Below are 17143 nucleotides of genomic sequence, written 5' to 3' on the forward strand. Positions count from 1 at the left end.
CCTGCTTTTCTGTTAGACCATTTCGTAAAACAAACAAACAGAACTGCTTCACAGCATGCGAAAGACTGAGCTGCGTTTCCCAAACTCGTTTTCTGTTTCGGCATCGCCACTTCTTACGTTTACCCTTCTTTGAATCCTAGTGCAAATTGATTTTTGCGGGGGATTTGTTTCTTCTTCTTCTTCAGGAACAGGGGTGCAAAAAGAATGACTCCAAGCACACCACGCTATTCACATAGACTTGAGATGTTTATGGCAGGGAGAGAAGATTCTTGCCTCAAGCGCAAGGAGGCAATCGAGTGTCGCTCCCTGTCACCGATGGATTAGTCCAATTCTTGGTTCTGATCCCCGAAGCAAATTTTCCATTCCTAATGGCAATCATGCCTGCCAGCTTTATTTGTTTGAGCCTCTCAGCTGCTTCCTGTGTATTTCTGTTGGCATGAATGTAGTGAGATGTAAACACACACACAAAACTTGGCTGTTTATTAAAAAGAATATAACTGGCAATGCTTATCAGTGTTTCTCATTTCAATTCCAGTGGAATATATAGGTGGAATATATGAAGCTGCCTTGTCCTGGCCAGACCATTGGTTAATCTGTTGTTGTTGTTTTTAATTTTCTTATAAATATTTTTTTTTATTAATTTTCAGTTACATATATCCAATTTAAACCACATTCTAACATTACCAACTTACAATTACAATTCAAAAATAAACCAACTGATAAGCCAATTATACTTTTTAGATGGCCTCCCATGTGCTAGATTTCAAGGTTAGATAAATTCGTTTAATTTTGCTTCTGAAATCTTATTTAATCCAATTACATTTCGATCTTAATCTAGGTCCATCCCTGACAGCAGCTTTCCAGGGCTTCTGGTTGAGGGATGTCCTATTTGGAGAAGCCAGAGATCAACGGGGAGGGGGGGCAGCAATGCCCCCCCTGGCTTTCCACTTTGGAGCTCACTTTCCCCCAATATTTTTGCAAGTTGGCACCTTTCTCCCTCCCTCCCTTAGGCAGCCACCTTCCCTCCAGCTAGGCACTGCCCTCTTTCCCCTGCTTGCCTCCAAGCTTTCGGTGACATTTCCAAGCATGTCTGATCCGGAGCAGCTGGGAAGAAGCAGGCGGACAGGCCGGCCAGTAGGAGAGACAGCTTGATTGTGTGCTATGACATTCTAATAGATTGTTGAATATGACTTTAGAAATCGTTCCATTTCAAAGTTATGTTTTATTGTGATGTTTTGTATCGGATCAGATTGTTGTAAGGTGTGTGTTCTCTGTTGTATATCTTGTTGCTGCAAACCGCCTTGTGGTATAGTAATATAGAAAGGGGTCATACAAATTAAAAGTGAAATGAAAATGAGAAAATGGTAGGAGAGGCAAGTAGGAGAGTGAGCAGAGGGTGGGGAGGAGGTGGGTAGAAACTTTTTGCACAGGGGGTCAGAAGAAGAAGAAGAAGAGGAGGAGGAGGAGGAGGAGGAGGTGGAGGAGGAGTTTTGACTCCCCTTAAGGAGTCTCAAAGCAGTTAACAATCTCCTTTCCCATATTGATTTGTATGCTGTCGGTGGATTTTTGTCATTGTCTTGTTGGGCTGCGTGTGACACCCACCCACCCCACTCACACAGGAAACCAAAGACCACCACAGCCAACCACAAATGAACAATCAAACCCTATGCCAATCATGACCTCTCACTGCCAAAGAAACACAAGCAAACAACAGAGAACCAACACAAGCGACGCTGATACCAAATCCTACATATATTAAGGAAAATAGAAACATCATCTCCCCCACCCCACCCTCCCACCCATCCCACCCTCCCACCCATCCCACCCACTTCCTTCCCCCCCCTCTCCCCCTAATGTCTCAACAACTAAAATTGATCTGTAAAAATGTTTTATGGAAAAATACGAGAGACACACTTTGTAAACCAAGAAAATCTTTAATAAAAAAAACAATCTCCTTTCCCTTCCTCCCCCACAACAAACACTCTGTGAGGTGAGTGAGGCTGAGAGACTTCAGAGAAGTGTGACTAGCCCAAGGTCACCCAGCAGCTGCACATAATAATAATAATAATAATAATAATAATAATAATAATAATAAATTATTATGGAGGAGCGGGGAAGCAAACCCAGTTCACCACTCTTAACCACTACACCACACTGGCAAGAGCGCAGGGCGAAAGGAGAGGCCTGTGCCCAGTTGTAAATGACAGATGAAGACTCACTCTGCAGAAGTGCAGGCAGGGGGCAGGGCCCCCCAATATTTTGTTCGAGTTGGCACCTATGCACTCCACTGCCTCCCCATCCATAGCTGTCAACTTTCCCCTTTTTTTAAGGCAAATTCCCTTATTCTGAATAGGATTCCTCGCAAGAAAAGGGAAAAGTTGACAGCTATTTCCCCATCCCCAAATATTTAAGTATGGCTCTGGGCAGCCTCTTTCAGTTTATCATTCTTGTTCAGCACAGTTTTCTTTCAAGGTTGAGCTGTGTGATGGCACATTTGCTTATCAGGTTTGCTTAAAAGGTACCTTATCGCTTGAGCCCTGTCTAAAATGGAAGCTGCCTTTATTTGCTTTGCAAACACGGCTCATGGAGCATTAGACACAAACTCATAATTGGCATTGCCAAGCGATCCACTGCACTCCAGTGTGGCTGACTGTATTATGGGTTGCGTCACCGCAGTCCCTGTCCCTCTCACCCAGAGCTCCCATAACAACCAGTCACGACCTCTTTCAGATTGTTCTGCTTAAATGCGCGGACTCTAAAGCAAGCTGCTGCTCTCTCCGCCTCCCCTCACTAACGCATGGAGATTTCGATATTGTTCCAGCAAATTCACTGTCAAGAGCCTGACAGCTGTAATATTTTCGTCTCTCTATGGGGCTAAAATGGTATCTTGCATAACTGTCCGGCACTGTCTATTATGACCAAGATTACAGCATATACAGAGATGCAAAAATAAAGGCCACCAGCCGCTTCTGGAAATAACCCACTGGCACATAACAAAGAGACTTTCTTGTCTGAGGAGTTAGTGCTTTAACTAAAAAAAGAAAAAGAAAAGCAACCTAATTTATGAGGTGGCCTGGAGTTCCTTCCCTTCATGCACATTGCTCAAAACTGCAAACATCATATATTTTTCATCGTGTGTCGCTGCTGGTGTCCCAGGTGGCAGCAGTTGTAACTGTTCTTTCCAGTCAAGGCTTTAGCCTCAGTCATTCATGCTTTGGTAAACTCTCCTATTGATTATAGCGACATGCTTCACCTGGGGTTACTTTTTAAGACGGTTTGGAAACTTCAGCTAATGTAGAAGGCTGAGACTTTTGATAAAGACAGACTTCAGAAAGCCCATAGTCCCTATCCTAGCTCAGCTACACTGGCTGCAGGCAGCGATACTTGAGGACTTCATTTTTAAGTGAACGATTTTTTGGGGTGCCTGCTAAAAACATTCTTGTTTAGACAACCCTTCCCAGATGCTTAGAAAGTCGAGGAGATTTTAATCTGTTGTAGTATTTTAACTTTTGTTCTGTTTAAAGTATGGCTGTGAATTTTTCTCCCTTTTATTGCTTTATCTTTTTCTAAAACCACTTTGAGGTTTTTACAATCAAGCAGATTATAAATTTTATGGAATGAATGAATGAATGAATGAATGAAACAGCCTAATTCAAACTTTCCCAACAGATCAGAACGCTTTTGTAATACAGGGATCACATACTGCTGTTTTCCTCTCTTTCCTTAACAGAGACTTGTATAAAGAGTTAATAATAAAGGGTTAATCACCATGATCTGGGCCAATGCATTCAGCCCCCTATGTGACTTTCTGCTTATGGATCAAGACAAGTTGATTGCAGCTAAAACTGCAAGAAAAATAATAATTAGCAAGCACCATTAAAATAAGGACAACAACAATGCCCTGAGTTTTTGATTGTGAGATCTCACCAGATCCCAGAAACCACTGCTGCAGCTGCTTCTCCTCACTTCTCCAGCAGTGAGGAGGGGGAGCACTTGTAGTTTCACCAGAAAAGTGAGGAGAAGTGGCGGCAATGGTGGCTTCTGGTGAGATCTCTCAAGAGCCCCACAAGAGCTCACAAGAGCTCTGCAAGATGTGGAACACTTGGCGAGATGTTGCCAGAACCCAGAAGCCAGCACTGCTTCTCATCAGGGTACCACCCCTGGGATCCCACCACCCAAGGTGACTGTCTCAGTCTGCCTCATGGACGGGACGGCTCTGTCTCCACATTTCTGATTCCCAATAACTGGCATACCTTTACAATAGTGATGGCCAGAATATTGGATGGCTTTGACAGAGAATTAGACACATTCAAGGATGTTAATAGCTACTAGCTAAAGATTGAGGGCACAAGGAGAAGGGGACGACAGAGGGTGAGATGGTTGGACAGTGTTCTCAAAGCTACCAACTTGAGCCTGGCCAAACTGCGGGAGGCAGTGGAAGACAGGAGTGCCTGGCGTGCTCTGGTCCATGGGGTCACAAAGAGTCAGACATGACTAAACAACAACAACAATGGCTGTATTCCATATCCACTGTTGGGGGCATTCGTTGTTGCTGAAATTCGTCTGTCTCGAGAGACAATGGCGTTCGCTGAAAACCACAAGAGGGGAGAGGGCTGTGGCCCCCAAGTCCTCTTTGAAAGTTTCCCACAAACATCTGGTTGATCGCTGTGGGCACAGGATGTTGGACTAGTTGGGCCACTCGCCTGATCCAGGAGGATTTTTTAAATGTTCGTAATCTGGATTAATTAATGAAGTGTAATGTGGGTGTGATCCTACATGGTTAGCGATAGGCATTTCAAAGTAGTACATTCAATCTCCTTGCTTTCAGGTCCACCTGGGCCTCCAGGGATTGTGATTGTTGAGGAGATCACGGAGACCACGGCAACACTTTCATGGACTCCAGGGGCAGACAACCACAGTCCTATCACATCCTACAATCTTCAAGCACGGAGTCCATTTTCACTTGGTTGGCAGACAGTGAAAACAGGTGAGAGTTTGTGTGTGTGTGTGTGTGTGTGTGTGTGTGTGTTTATGACAGAAATTAAGAAACTTGAAATTGAGCTACAATGTTTTATTGATTAATTGCTTAGTTCAATCAGTTAAAAACATTTTCATCAACTAAAGGGATAAGCCCGTGTGTGTGTGTACACTCTTCTAAGGCTGACCTTCCTGTGTGAGTGAAAATAGGGGTCTTCATAGAGTTGTAGAATTGTAGAACTGGAAGGGATGCTGAGGCTCATCTAGTCCAACCCCCTGTGATAGAAGAATTAAATTAAATTAAAGCATCCATGACAGATGACCATTCAACTTCTGCTTAAAAACCTCCAGTGAAGGAGAGTCCACCACCTCTTGTGGGAATCCATTCCACTGTCAAACAGCTCTTACTTTCAGAAAGTTCTGTCTGATGTTTAGTCAGAATCTCGTTTCTTGTAACTTGAAGCCATTGGTTTTGGGTCCTAACCTCTGGAGCAGGAGAAAACAAGCTTGCTCCATCTTCCATGTGACAGCCCTTAAAATATTTTCAGTCTCCTCTTCTCCAGGCTAAATGTGATCATTTTGATCCAAACTTAACCATAATTAGAGCAGACCCATTGATATCAATGGCACTTAAGTTAGTCGTGTTTAGGGATTGGTGGATTAGCCCACTTCACTTTGGTGTCAGCCTCACCTGCTTTCAGTTATAGGTCCATCCCACCCACTCCCACCCCCTTTTGGCAATTTAGATGTATAGCATCAGCTCCAGTGGAATTCTTGCCATCATCCTCTGGGAAGAAAGACTGATGGTGGCAGCACTAAGAGCTTCACTGCTCCTATTGTACCCCTAAACCGAATCACAAAACCATCAGCTTTAAAAAAATTAAAGGAAAAAAGGGGGAGGGGTTTAGAAGGGAAAAGATAAGAAGACACACACATACAATTGTAGGCCTCCTTCCCTGCCTCCGAATTAATTCTCCCCAGAATCATTTCATCCCATCTCCATCTGTTTCATCTCAGAGGTTATCCCTTAAATCGCCTCCTAAATTTGGTCAACCCCCACGAAGGCTAGCTTTCATTTAAGTCAATATTTAAATACAGTGGTACCTCGGGTTAAGAACTTAATTCGTTCCAGAGGTCCGTTCTTATCCTGAAACAAAGTTCGTAACCTGAAGTGTTATTTCTGGGTTAGCGGAGTATGTAACCTGAAGCGTCTGTAACCCGAGGTACCACTGTACTAATTTTATCTCAGAGGCCATTCTTAAATGTATGGTTTTTTAAAATCTGAAAATAGTACTTAAATCTGTATTTCTGATACATTTTAACAAGAGCTGCAATGCAACATTTGAAAAAAAAAGTTTGAATTCTATTAGTTTTTGAGGTGCAGATTGGTCTGAGAGGTGACAGTCAGGGCACCTTGCTTAGGAATTTGCAACTGTTGGCTTCTTCAAGCATCCCCCAGTTGCCCCACTGACAGCAGGCAGTTCCCTCAACTTCAGTTTAGCAACACTGGGAGATGTTCCAGTTACAGGTGATGTTGTTTATGCATTGTGCTGCTTTAATGAGTCACACTGCTTACTTGTTCTTTGTAGTTCCAGAAAACATCAGCGGTGACATGGAGTCTGCCATGGCTGTCGAGCTGAACCCGTGGGTGGAATATGAATTTAGAGTTGTCGCAACCAACAAAATTGGGACTGGAGATCCAAGCGCGCCCTCTCGAGTGATCCGGACCAAGGAAGCAGGTAAGAGCTTTGATGGGAAACAAGAACTTTGAAATGACTGTGATGCATAGGCTATGTTGTGCTACTTTTACTGTTTATAATGCTACAGATTCTGTCGCGATCCCTAACGTTCCTTATCCACTGCAGTACCTGTGTTGCATTATGGGATTGTGGCTTTTTTTTTAATCAATATGCCATGAGTAACGAGATCAATAGCTGGAGTTGCCTTGAGGGCCCGAAAGGTGGAACACAGATATTTTAATCAGAAAGTAACGTGTGAAATGTTTTCTGAACTGTGAGGCTCCAAAACAGCTGCGTAGGTGGACCTGGCAGGTGAGCCTGCACAGTATTCCTTCAGAAACTGGCTCGTGTGTTGGCGGCTTCCAAATAATACATTGTTGCTTTAATAAATTTATATTAGATTTTAACACTTGGTTTCATTCAATTAGCTTTGCTCTCGTTCCTAGACAATTACGCACCTGATACATTGAAATGCAGCACATTCTGGCTTGCCTGCTTATCAGTGTGACGTATTAACAAGGCGTTAGTAACTCAAGGCTGGTTTTTACGATGTGCCTGCCATGTAGAAACTGCCGGAAACCCACTTTTGTGTGGTCGAGAGCTCCCTGTGCAAAAGCTGCTTGCCCCTGCCATGCTATTTTTGTTTTCTGGGTTATATTTTTCAAAACTTGCTTTATGTTTTCTGTTCTTGATTATGTTTGGGCTTTTGTTTTTCATTTAGCTGCACTGATTTTTGCTTCATGTGTTTCTATCCTGGAGAATGGTCCTGAAGTTCCCATGAGTCTATTCTACTGTTCAAATGAAGCAGATCTGGAAGGGACTATAGCATAAGGTTACCAGACGTCCCCGTTTCCTGGGGACCGTCCCCAGATTTACAAATCAGACCCCTGACAAAATCTATCTATTTAGTAGGAAGTTGAAAAGTGTCCCCGGATTCATTGAAAAAAATCTGGTAACCTTACTATAGCAAGCTGTCTTACGCCTAGTCAGATCACTGGTCCACCTAGCTCTTCCTCCCCCAGCTTATTCCCAGAACAAATGTAGTTGGTCTCTAAGGTGCTACTGGACAAAATTTTATTTATTTATTTATTTATTTATTTATTTCGACTGCCTCAGACCAACACGGCTACCTACCTGAATCTAGAATCATGGGTATAAGGGAAAACTTATAAAAAGTTGGAGCCATCCTTTGCTCAATGCTTTTTCCATGTGGTGGGTGGAAGTCCAGTTGCAACAGTCTTTTACATAAAGATCAGGCCTACAGGCTGCTGTTTTGCTCCTATGTTCTTGGCTGGTGTCTTTGTTTGACAATCCAAGTGAGCCCAAGGATTTTCCTATAACAAATGCTACCTATGAGGTCCTAAGCAAAATCCCTGGCGTTTCCAGGTAGTACTTGGGGTGGGGTGGGGGACCCTGTCTTGAAATCCTGGATTGATGCTGCTGGTCCATGGGGTCACGAAGAGTCGGACACGACTAAACAACAACAACTTCCAATGGGTCTACTCTGAGTAGGCTACAACCCTCTGCATGCAAACCAGAGCCAGTGTGGTATAGTGGTTAAGAGCAGTAGACTCGTAATCTGGGGAACCGGGTTCGTGTCTCCGCTCCTCCACATGCAGCTGCTGGGTGACCTTGGGCTAGTCACACTCCTCTGAAGTCTCTCAGCCCCACTCACCTCACAGAGTGTTTGTTGTGGGGGAAGAAGGGAAAGGAGAATGTTAGCTGCTTTGAGACTCCTTTGGGTAGTGATAAAGCGGGATATCAAATCCAAACTCTTCTTCTTCTTCTTCTTCTTCTTCTTCTTCTTCTTCTTCTTCTTCTTCTTCTTCTTCTTCTCTGCCACTGAGGTATGGCACTCCCCCAACCTGCTACCTGCCTATCTTGAGTTCACTGGATGAAGAGCAGGATTTATATGTTAAAAAATGTATAAATATCCTGAACCTCCCCAGAATTCTTCAACCTTGCTGTACGACTATAGCTCCCGCATCCCTGACCTGGCTGTCGTTGATGGAAGCTGTAGTCTAGCAACAAGGGGACCGAAGGTTAAAGAACATGGAGCTACACCAGTTCTGAAGCAAGCCGATCACCTGACTCCCATATATTTTGCAAAGCTATTTGCAGATGTCACAAGCAGGGTAAAGGCTCATGGAGACCAGTCCACAGCTGCCGCTGTAACACAGGAGTGACCCACAGATGTCGCTGAACTACAACTCCCAACAGCCCCAGCAAGCACGGCCACAAATGCTGTAAAAAAAAAGGAGGTTTGGTTTTCCGCACCTGAAAACGTTTTGCTGCTATGGTTTTGGGGGTACCTGGCAGTTACAGAGAGCTTCCGCCTCTTCTTTCCTTTTCAGCTACAGCCGCTCCTTGCACATTTTGCTCCATTACAGTCTAATGGGAAAGAAGGAAAAACGAGATAAAAAATACATGAGCGCCTTCTCGGAAAGGCATGTTTGGAAAAAGCTTTTACCACCCACGTTATGACTTTAGATGGTTTCCCCCACGACATATGGGCTCACTCGGTCAAACAGAAACGGTCTAGCTGCTCCTCTGATTAGCCAGGCAGCACAAATCAAAGGAGACATGGACATACAGAGAGGGAAGCTTATCTCATGTGATAGGCTGCATCCCTGGGTCCGTGTTCCTTCTACATTTCGAGCGCATATCCTGCATTCTGTGTTTTAATGGGCCAGATGTGTTTTAGGCTGCAAGCACATAATTTCCACACCACCTTGACTTATGAAATTTTCATGACACCGGTTTGCTGTGATTTGCCTTGGTAGCTCCCATGCACCCACCCGATAGCCGTCGTTTTACCAGTCAGGGCATCTTATCTTTTCCTTCCATCTTCATAATAAACATACACTCGTCAGCACATAGTCAAAGTAAAATAGGGATATTCTGTGCTTTTACGCTGTGCTTCCGGTTTGGGTTTTTGTTTGCGAAGGCTCAGCTATGGCTGGGCACTCGGTAACTGCAAATTAATTACTGGTGGATGGCACCGACTTTATGATGACCATTCGTAAGAGGCTCGGTTTGGGAAATTCACTTCAGTCCCCAGACTAGTAATAACAGCCATCATTATTATTGATAGCATTACTCACATTTATATGCCACTCTCCTGTCACTTGGTGCACCTCAGAGCGGCCTGGTCAATACATTTTTTTAAAAAAATTAATAATTTAATAAAAGTACATGACATACTTGAGAAAACAGCAACCAGAGGATTATAACAACCAAACAGGAAATCATTAAACCATAGATTTTTCCCACACGGGCCTCAAAATATCCAACTATAAAAGAACCGAAAGAGGAATCAGCTACATATTCAACAATCTACTCCAGTATCAGATATCTAGAGAAGAGAGTTGCTGCTGGGAATACAGAAATTGGATATCACTAATCTAGAATAATGCTTTGTTGCTCCATAGGGAGATGAATCCAGTAAATGTTATGCCACATAGCGTGCCTGTTTGCCTGGCTACAACAAAGCTATAACCAGGCTCCCTTGTGAGATATTTTTTTCTTTGTTCGCTGGTTTATGTACAAATAATTTATTACATGGAAGAGTGTTCAAAAATGGCACACGCATACACACCTTTATTTATTTAACAGGCTCTAAGTGGTTTACACAAAAAATATTTCACACCTGCAGTTTGAAGTGGTACAGTCCATGCTACCAGTTCCATATTCTTCTGCCTTTAGACCATGTCAGGAACATGCCCCCCCCCCTCGAGTTAGACTCGAGATTGAACTAAGTGAACAAGGGGCCGACTCTGCAGATGAGAACTGCATTTCAGAATTGAGAAAGGGCATTTTGACACACACACCCTTTTTTGGAGAGGACTCTATTAGCTCTCAAGGAAAGGAAGAGTTGGATGGCAGCCAGAGCATTGCTAGGCAATCAGCAGATAAGCAGAGGTCTGAGTCTGGGTTGCGTGAGAGTGAGGAGGAGGGGGGAGGTCAGCCTCTCAGTCCCAAATCCATGCGTTTGGATAAAATCAAAAGGCAACGGAAGGGCAGGAGAGGAAAGGCAGGAGCCTGGCATCCTTCCTGTTGTGGGAGGAGTGAAACAAAATTTTGAGCAGGCAAAATGCTGGGCTCTGGGTGTGTCTTTTGTAAATAAACCTTCATAAAAACTGCTGGAGAGCCAGTTACTTCTTATCAGAGCTTGCTTGTCTGCTAGAGATTATTACAGACCAGGTCTCAAAATGTCCTGTAAAACACAACCAACAATGCCCCCCATGAGATGTGCATTGCAGAGCAGGGGTGGAGAGCCCGCTGCCCTCTCATGGGTCCCGGTATGGCCCATGATTAGCAATGTTGGGAACTGTAGTCCAACAACATCTGGAGAACCACATCCCTGTTGATGAGGAACATCACAAAAGTCATCATTTGGGAATCTTGCCTGTCAGCACTGAACATCTTGCAAAGGATCCCTTATAAACCTGTAAAGAAGCCATTATCGGCAGTGGATAGCGTGGGTAGGGCTGCATTGCTCTCCTGGCTTCCCAACACCTTGCATCACTGCGGCTTACCAGGAAGGAAAGGGGCAAGGCGGCAGGGAGCTCAGCATGGCGCAAGCGTGGGAGCAGGAGTGTCATTTTGGCTCTGCCACCACACCCACACCTGCCAGCCACCTCTTCCCATACTGTCTATACTGACCTGCTGTGGTTCTCCAGAATTTCAGCTGGAACACATTTCCATCCCTACCTGTAGATGCTGGGCATTCTGCATGCAAAACAAATGGTCAGCTGATGAGCTATGGCCCTTCCACAAAGGAAGGAGGATAGACACATAATAGATGGATAGAGATCCCGGAATAATCTCATCGGGAGCCTGAAGAATCCTGGGTCTCGATGGACTAGTGTCTAGAGATAATTCTGAGATTGTTAATTCTCCAGTCTAAGTTTTCTGCACAATGAGTTGTAAACAAGAAATAGTTCAGTTTCTCAAAGCAGTCTGCTAACAGCTACTGATCTCCCATAGGCAATAGTTACAGTTGCCAACTATTGAAAAAGAAGATTGGAATATTTGAGCAGGGCCTGAAGGGAACCCGGAATAGATTCTGTGGTGGAGCCTGGCAGTAAAGCTGTGTGGTATGGAGCAAATTAAGGGGCAGAGCTCAGGTCTAGACAGAGCCTAAAACTGTCTTTATAAATTTATTTATTTGGTTTTTCCAATTTAAGTTTTACAATCACATATCCAACATACATAATAAAAACAAGGTTCCAAAGAATCTCCTGGACCTCCCCTCCTCCCCTTTGTGGGTCCTATTGTTAGTCATTTCCTCCTGCATCTTTTATAATAATTCATATCTTTTACATCTCCACTTTATCCAAAATTCACCATTAAACTACAAGTGTTATTTCATTCCTACTAACGATATTAGCTGTTTACAATTATTTTTAAGATAAATTATAAATTTTCCCCATTACTTATTAAAATTTTGGTCTTGCTGATTTCTGATTCTTCCGGTCATTTTTGCCATTTCAGCATAATCCATCAACTTAGTCTGCCGTTTTTCTCTGGTCAGGACTTTATCTTCTTTCCATCTCTGGGCAAAAAGAAAACTCATTTTCACCAGTACAGCACAAAACCTTGCATGCAGAATGCCCTAGGATCATGTTTCTGGTGATGGAAATAACTCTCTCTTGCTCTCGCTCTCGCTCTCTGAGGCCCTGGAGAGTCTCTGACACCAGTTGTAGGGAAGCTTTTGCCCTCCATGTGTTGCCAAACTACAAGGGCACCGACTTGAGCTCCAGGGATATGGGTGCCCAATGGTGTCCATGATGTAATGTGATGTCATCGCAACAGGGTAGCAGGATGGTGCGGGATGCCCCAATTTTCCCTTCCAAAACATTGGGGAGTATGGAACAGGCTTAGTATCCAGCCTAAGTCCCTCCTCTCTGGTCCTGCCCCCGAACATCTCTTACGGGTTATACTAGCATAAGATCCTCTGGGCTTGAATCAGTTGGCCAGGTCCCAGCTGAACCACAATGCGGCTGAGCCAAGGATGAGGCAGTTAAGCCTCCAAAGCCTGGCTCTCCCGGGAGCCTTGTAACTCTGCTGGAGATCCACTAGATCCTAACCCGCTCAACCCAACAGATCTTGCTTCCTTAATATCTTACCATTTCACACAATGGTGTCTGTGGCAGTTCCCTCACTACGAGAAGCCAAGTTACAGGGAACCAGGCAGAGGGCCTTCTCTGTAGTGGCACCCGCCCTGTGGAACACCCTCCCACCAGATGTCAAGGAGAAAAACAACTACCAGACTTTTAGAAGACATCTGAAGGCAGCCCTGTTTAGGGAGGCTTTTAATGTATAATAGATTATTGCATTTTAATGTTCAGTTGGAAGCCGCCCAGAGTGGCTGGGGAAACCCAGCCAGATGGGCGGGGTATAAATATATTATTATTATTATTATTATTATTATTATTATTATTATTATTATTATACCAGCAAATAAGATAAAATATAACATAAAGCAACCCTATAAAATATAAAGAGCATACTAAACAAGCTGGTTAAAAAAAAGCCAGATCAATAAAACAGCCAATGTCATTACTGCTATTAGTATTGTGTTACTTTTCCAAATTATTTTTATTACTATTATTAATTCATCATCACATCATCATAACTTTTACAAACTCCTATGCCCTCTTTGGGTGAAGGCAGCTCTGAATCCATCGCTTCTGGCTCACATGCATATTTTACAGGTCTACGAAGTTAGAAAAAGAGCCAGGAACATGAATTTAAACATGCAAGACATCCCGCTAAAGCAGTTGGGCATTTGAAGCCTTGGGGCACGGCATCAATTACATTATCTATTCATGGGGAAGTAAGAGTCGAAATTGAGTAGAATCAGAGTTTACCCTGCTAATCATGCATGCACACTGGATTCCATGAGCTAATAAGCTGGTGACATTTATCAGTAGCCGCATATGTGCAGGAATTAAGGAGGGCAAAGAGAAAGCCCGATTCAAAATTAGATCTTCCAAGGAATAAAATGGTGGAATAATGAGCTGCTTCAAACCAGCTTGTTTTTGTTTGTTCTTTTTCTGGATGAGGACGGTTTTAATTTTTCCACCTGTTTTTGTAAACGCGGACACGTCTCATTTTGCAATGCAGATGATGATCGGGCAAACCAATCTTACCCACCCCATAAGCCCTATCTCAACATCAAGATTATTCTTCCAGTTTAATCCAAACTTGGACTGTTCTGAAAATAAAATAAAACAAAAACAGGCTGCTAATTTAGATAAGAGTTTAACTCAGCCTGACCAGGTATTGTTCTTAAGCTGTGCTACGAATTTCTAAAGGCATTTTTCTGATTGAACCCTACAACAAAAAGAACTCACTTACTGTACACTGAAGTTGCCTGTGGCTGGATTGATATATATCTGTGTGCTTAGTTTGTGGAGGTTTCTGTTCTCTTGAAGGACTGTTGCAGCACAGATGGGCATTCGTTTGTTTCATATGAACTCTCTTTGCGGGACTTCCGGTAATTCAGACTTCTCCTAACCTCTCAGCTCTCCACATCAGCAATATGGAAATAATAATTTTGACATTTTTTTGCAGGGGCTGTTGAGAGACTGGCATACATTGCAACAGGACCCCTGTTTCCAAACTAAAATCAGTTGTCCCCATTCTGGAATTTAAAGTTATTCAGAGTCAACTGAGCAAACCCTCCTATAAAGGAACCTCTGAATTGTCTGGGACAGAGGTGTTTGTACAGTCACTTTAAAAAAAATGCAGATGGAGTCCAGAGAGGAAAGGAACTGATAACAAGAGTTAGCCAGCATGGTAGTACCTCTGCTGCAGGACACGCCATGCTCCTTCTGGGGTAGTTTCTCCATCTTTGGTCCCCACCCTGCACTCAGCTCTCACCTGTGGCTCCTAGAAGCTGTCAGCATGCAACAGAGGCCACACACCAGGAAATGGCTTTGACTAGCTGGCTAAACCAGGTGAGAGTAGCCAATGGGTCTCAAACCCTTGTTGAGTTAGGGACTTCCCCTGCATGTGAAAACAGACTTTGGAGGACTGAGTGGGTGAGACCAATAGTGTGTCCAATGGCCAAGAAGGACCTTTCTGCCCATGGTGTAGAGGGAAGTGAGGGGCAGATGGGGCTCATCAACCTGGGAAGGTAAGACATCTAGGAGAAGGAAAACTCTGACTCTAAATCTCCACTGCCTAGCTGGTGCCAAAGGTATTGCTCTGCTTTCCTTTGGACCACATCAGTCTTGTGGTCTGGGCAGCCAAGGACCTCCATACACACTGCCCAGTCTTGTGTCCCAGGGAGGTCAATTCGGTGCTGCTAATGCAGTGTTTTGACTTCACCCCCAGAAGCACACTCCAATGTCACTCCATTGTCTCTTGAGACAGACGGAGGCCAACAACCAATATGGTGCCCTGCAGATGCTATTGTCCTACAGCTCCCAACATTGGCCATATTGACTGAGGTTGATGAGAATTGTGGTCAGTAATATCTGAAGGGCTCCATATTGGCTGCCCCTGGCCTAGGAAGTAATACTTGGTAACATGGCCTTAGTGGAAGATGAGGCAAAAGCCCCTATGATGCAAACTTGTCATTTAAAATTGAAATTAAATGTACTTCAGGAAATCAGTGTTTGCATTGCATTAAAAGGGAGGGAAAGGGGGAAATGTGTTCAGATACTGGCAACGCATAGGAATCGCATTTCAAGCTCCCTATGATGCAATGTGTGATATGTGAACTAGACTCTGTAATCTCTTCCCACCCCACTCCCTGCTGCTTTCCACTTGTTCAGATATGTTGGACCAACTCCTTTGGAAAGAAGTGACACATTTTCACATCTAATTCCAGAAGAGATGAGATGAGAAACGTCTGCCTAGGAGGGTGTGAACTTCAGGGGTGCCCTTTCATACCATGAAAGGGTTTTCGTTTAACATTTGTTGGCTTCTCCGATGTGCACTGCAAAGCGAAAAGGAAACAAACAAACAAGCAAACAAACAAGAAAGATATAAAGGAAAAGGAAATGATGACAACAAAGAAATTCAAGAGTCTGCTGAACCACCAGGACGCTTTAGTCCATTCATCAGGAAAGCTTTGTCAAGCTGTTGACATTCCTGTTTTCTTAACTGAGATCAAGCACCATAAAGAAAAGAGGCTTTAACCACAACGCAACACTTAGCATCATGCACACAGGTGCACACACATAAATAAACTTCCACTTTGCAGGCACCTGGCTACAGCTAGCTATTCCCCGTTAGGACACATGCCTCTGTGGACGTTTTCAGATGCCAGGCGGAGGGGTGGAGGAAAAAATTGATTTTGTTTGAATTTTAACGAGAAAGCTTCTAATTTGGGAGGGTGCGGGGCAGGTGAGAGGAAGAACATGCCATTACACAAGGAACTGCGCTGATGGAAGAAGAGGCTTAGTGCTCCTTTGGATAGAACCCCATGTGTATAATACAGCAACCTGCATTCTTTTCAGGAAAACTGCTGGCAAAGAAAATGCACGTTACTCAAAACAGAACACAAAGATGTACTCGTTAGGATAAATTTGAACCAAAATACCGATGAATTTCTGTGAGGATTCAAACGAGTAACCTGAACTGTGGGAAACTGAATTTAAGAACAAGAAATTTACACAACCCAAACTGATGGCCCCATCCAACTAGGGATGGATGGACCTAAGTGTGTTAACTCTGTGTCCGTCCGATCCCTGGCATCATTCCAGTGTGCCTCCAACTTGTGGGGGGGGGCTGTCCATAGTGGGCATGTGCATTTGAGTACAGTGGTACCTCGGGTTAAGTACTTAATTTGTTCTGGAGATCCATTCTTAACCTGAAACTGTTCTTAACCTGAAGCACCGCTTTAGCTAATGGTACCTCCCGCTGCCGCTGCGCCGCCAGAGCACGATTTCTGTTCTTATCCTGAAGCAAAGTTCTTAACCTGAAACGTTATTTCTGGGTTAGCAGAGTTTGTAACCTGAAGCGTATGTAACCCGAGGTACCACTGTACCTTGGTTTTCTGTTGCTGCTGCAAGGTGTTGAAGGATGTGGGTAGTAGAATGCTTCAACAGACTTCCGAAATCTCTGGCTTTTGCCCTTGCTGTCCAGTCAACACTTGCAGAGTGCTAAATAAGCTGTCCATTCCTTCACTTGCCTGTAAGTTGACGGATCCCCATTCTGCTTCTGTTCCTCTTCCCCAAGTGCCGCCCACCACAATGTATCTTTTTGTAGCAAAGATGTTCCAAATTTGTCCTCCTTTCTCACTAGATTAATCTCACCCGCTGTATCCTGCGCCCTTTGCTCCAGGGTCCTGTCTGATCTTAATTATGATAAGAGCCATATTGACAATTAAGAGACAATAATAACTTTAAGGCAATAAATTGCCAAGACAGACGGAAGGATAGCGGGGGGAACGGAGGCAAAAGTGACTT

At 43.9% G+C, this 17143-nt stretch overlaps 1 protein-coding gene across 2 annotated transcripts in view; it reads left to right on the plus strand.

The window, feature by feature from the left end:
- CNTN5 (contactin 5) overlaps positions 1 to 17143 on the plus strand; it is a 619322-nt gene that overhangs the window by 568160 nt on the left and 34019 nt on the right. For both annotated transcript variants that reach the window (XM_033146163.1, XM_033146162.1), the window contains exons 17-18: positions 4829 to 4987; positions 6567 to 6716. In XM_033146163.1, coding sequence (XP_033002054.1) covers positions 4829 to 4987; positions 6567 to 6716 — 309 coding nt within the window. The remainder of the gene's footprint in view (positions 1 to 4828; positions 4988 to 6566; positions 6717 to 17143) is intronic.

Source organism: Lacerta agilis, chromosome 4 (genome assembly GCF_009819535.1).
Source record: "Lacerta agilis isolate rLacAgi1 chromosome 4, rLacAgi1.pri, whole genome shotgun sequence".
Taxonomy (NCBI): Eukaryota; Metazoa; Chordata; class Lepidosauria; order Squamata; family Lacertidae; genus Lacerta; species Lacerta agilis.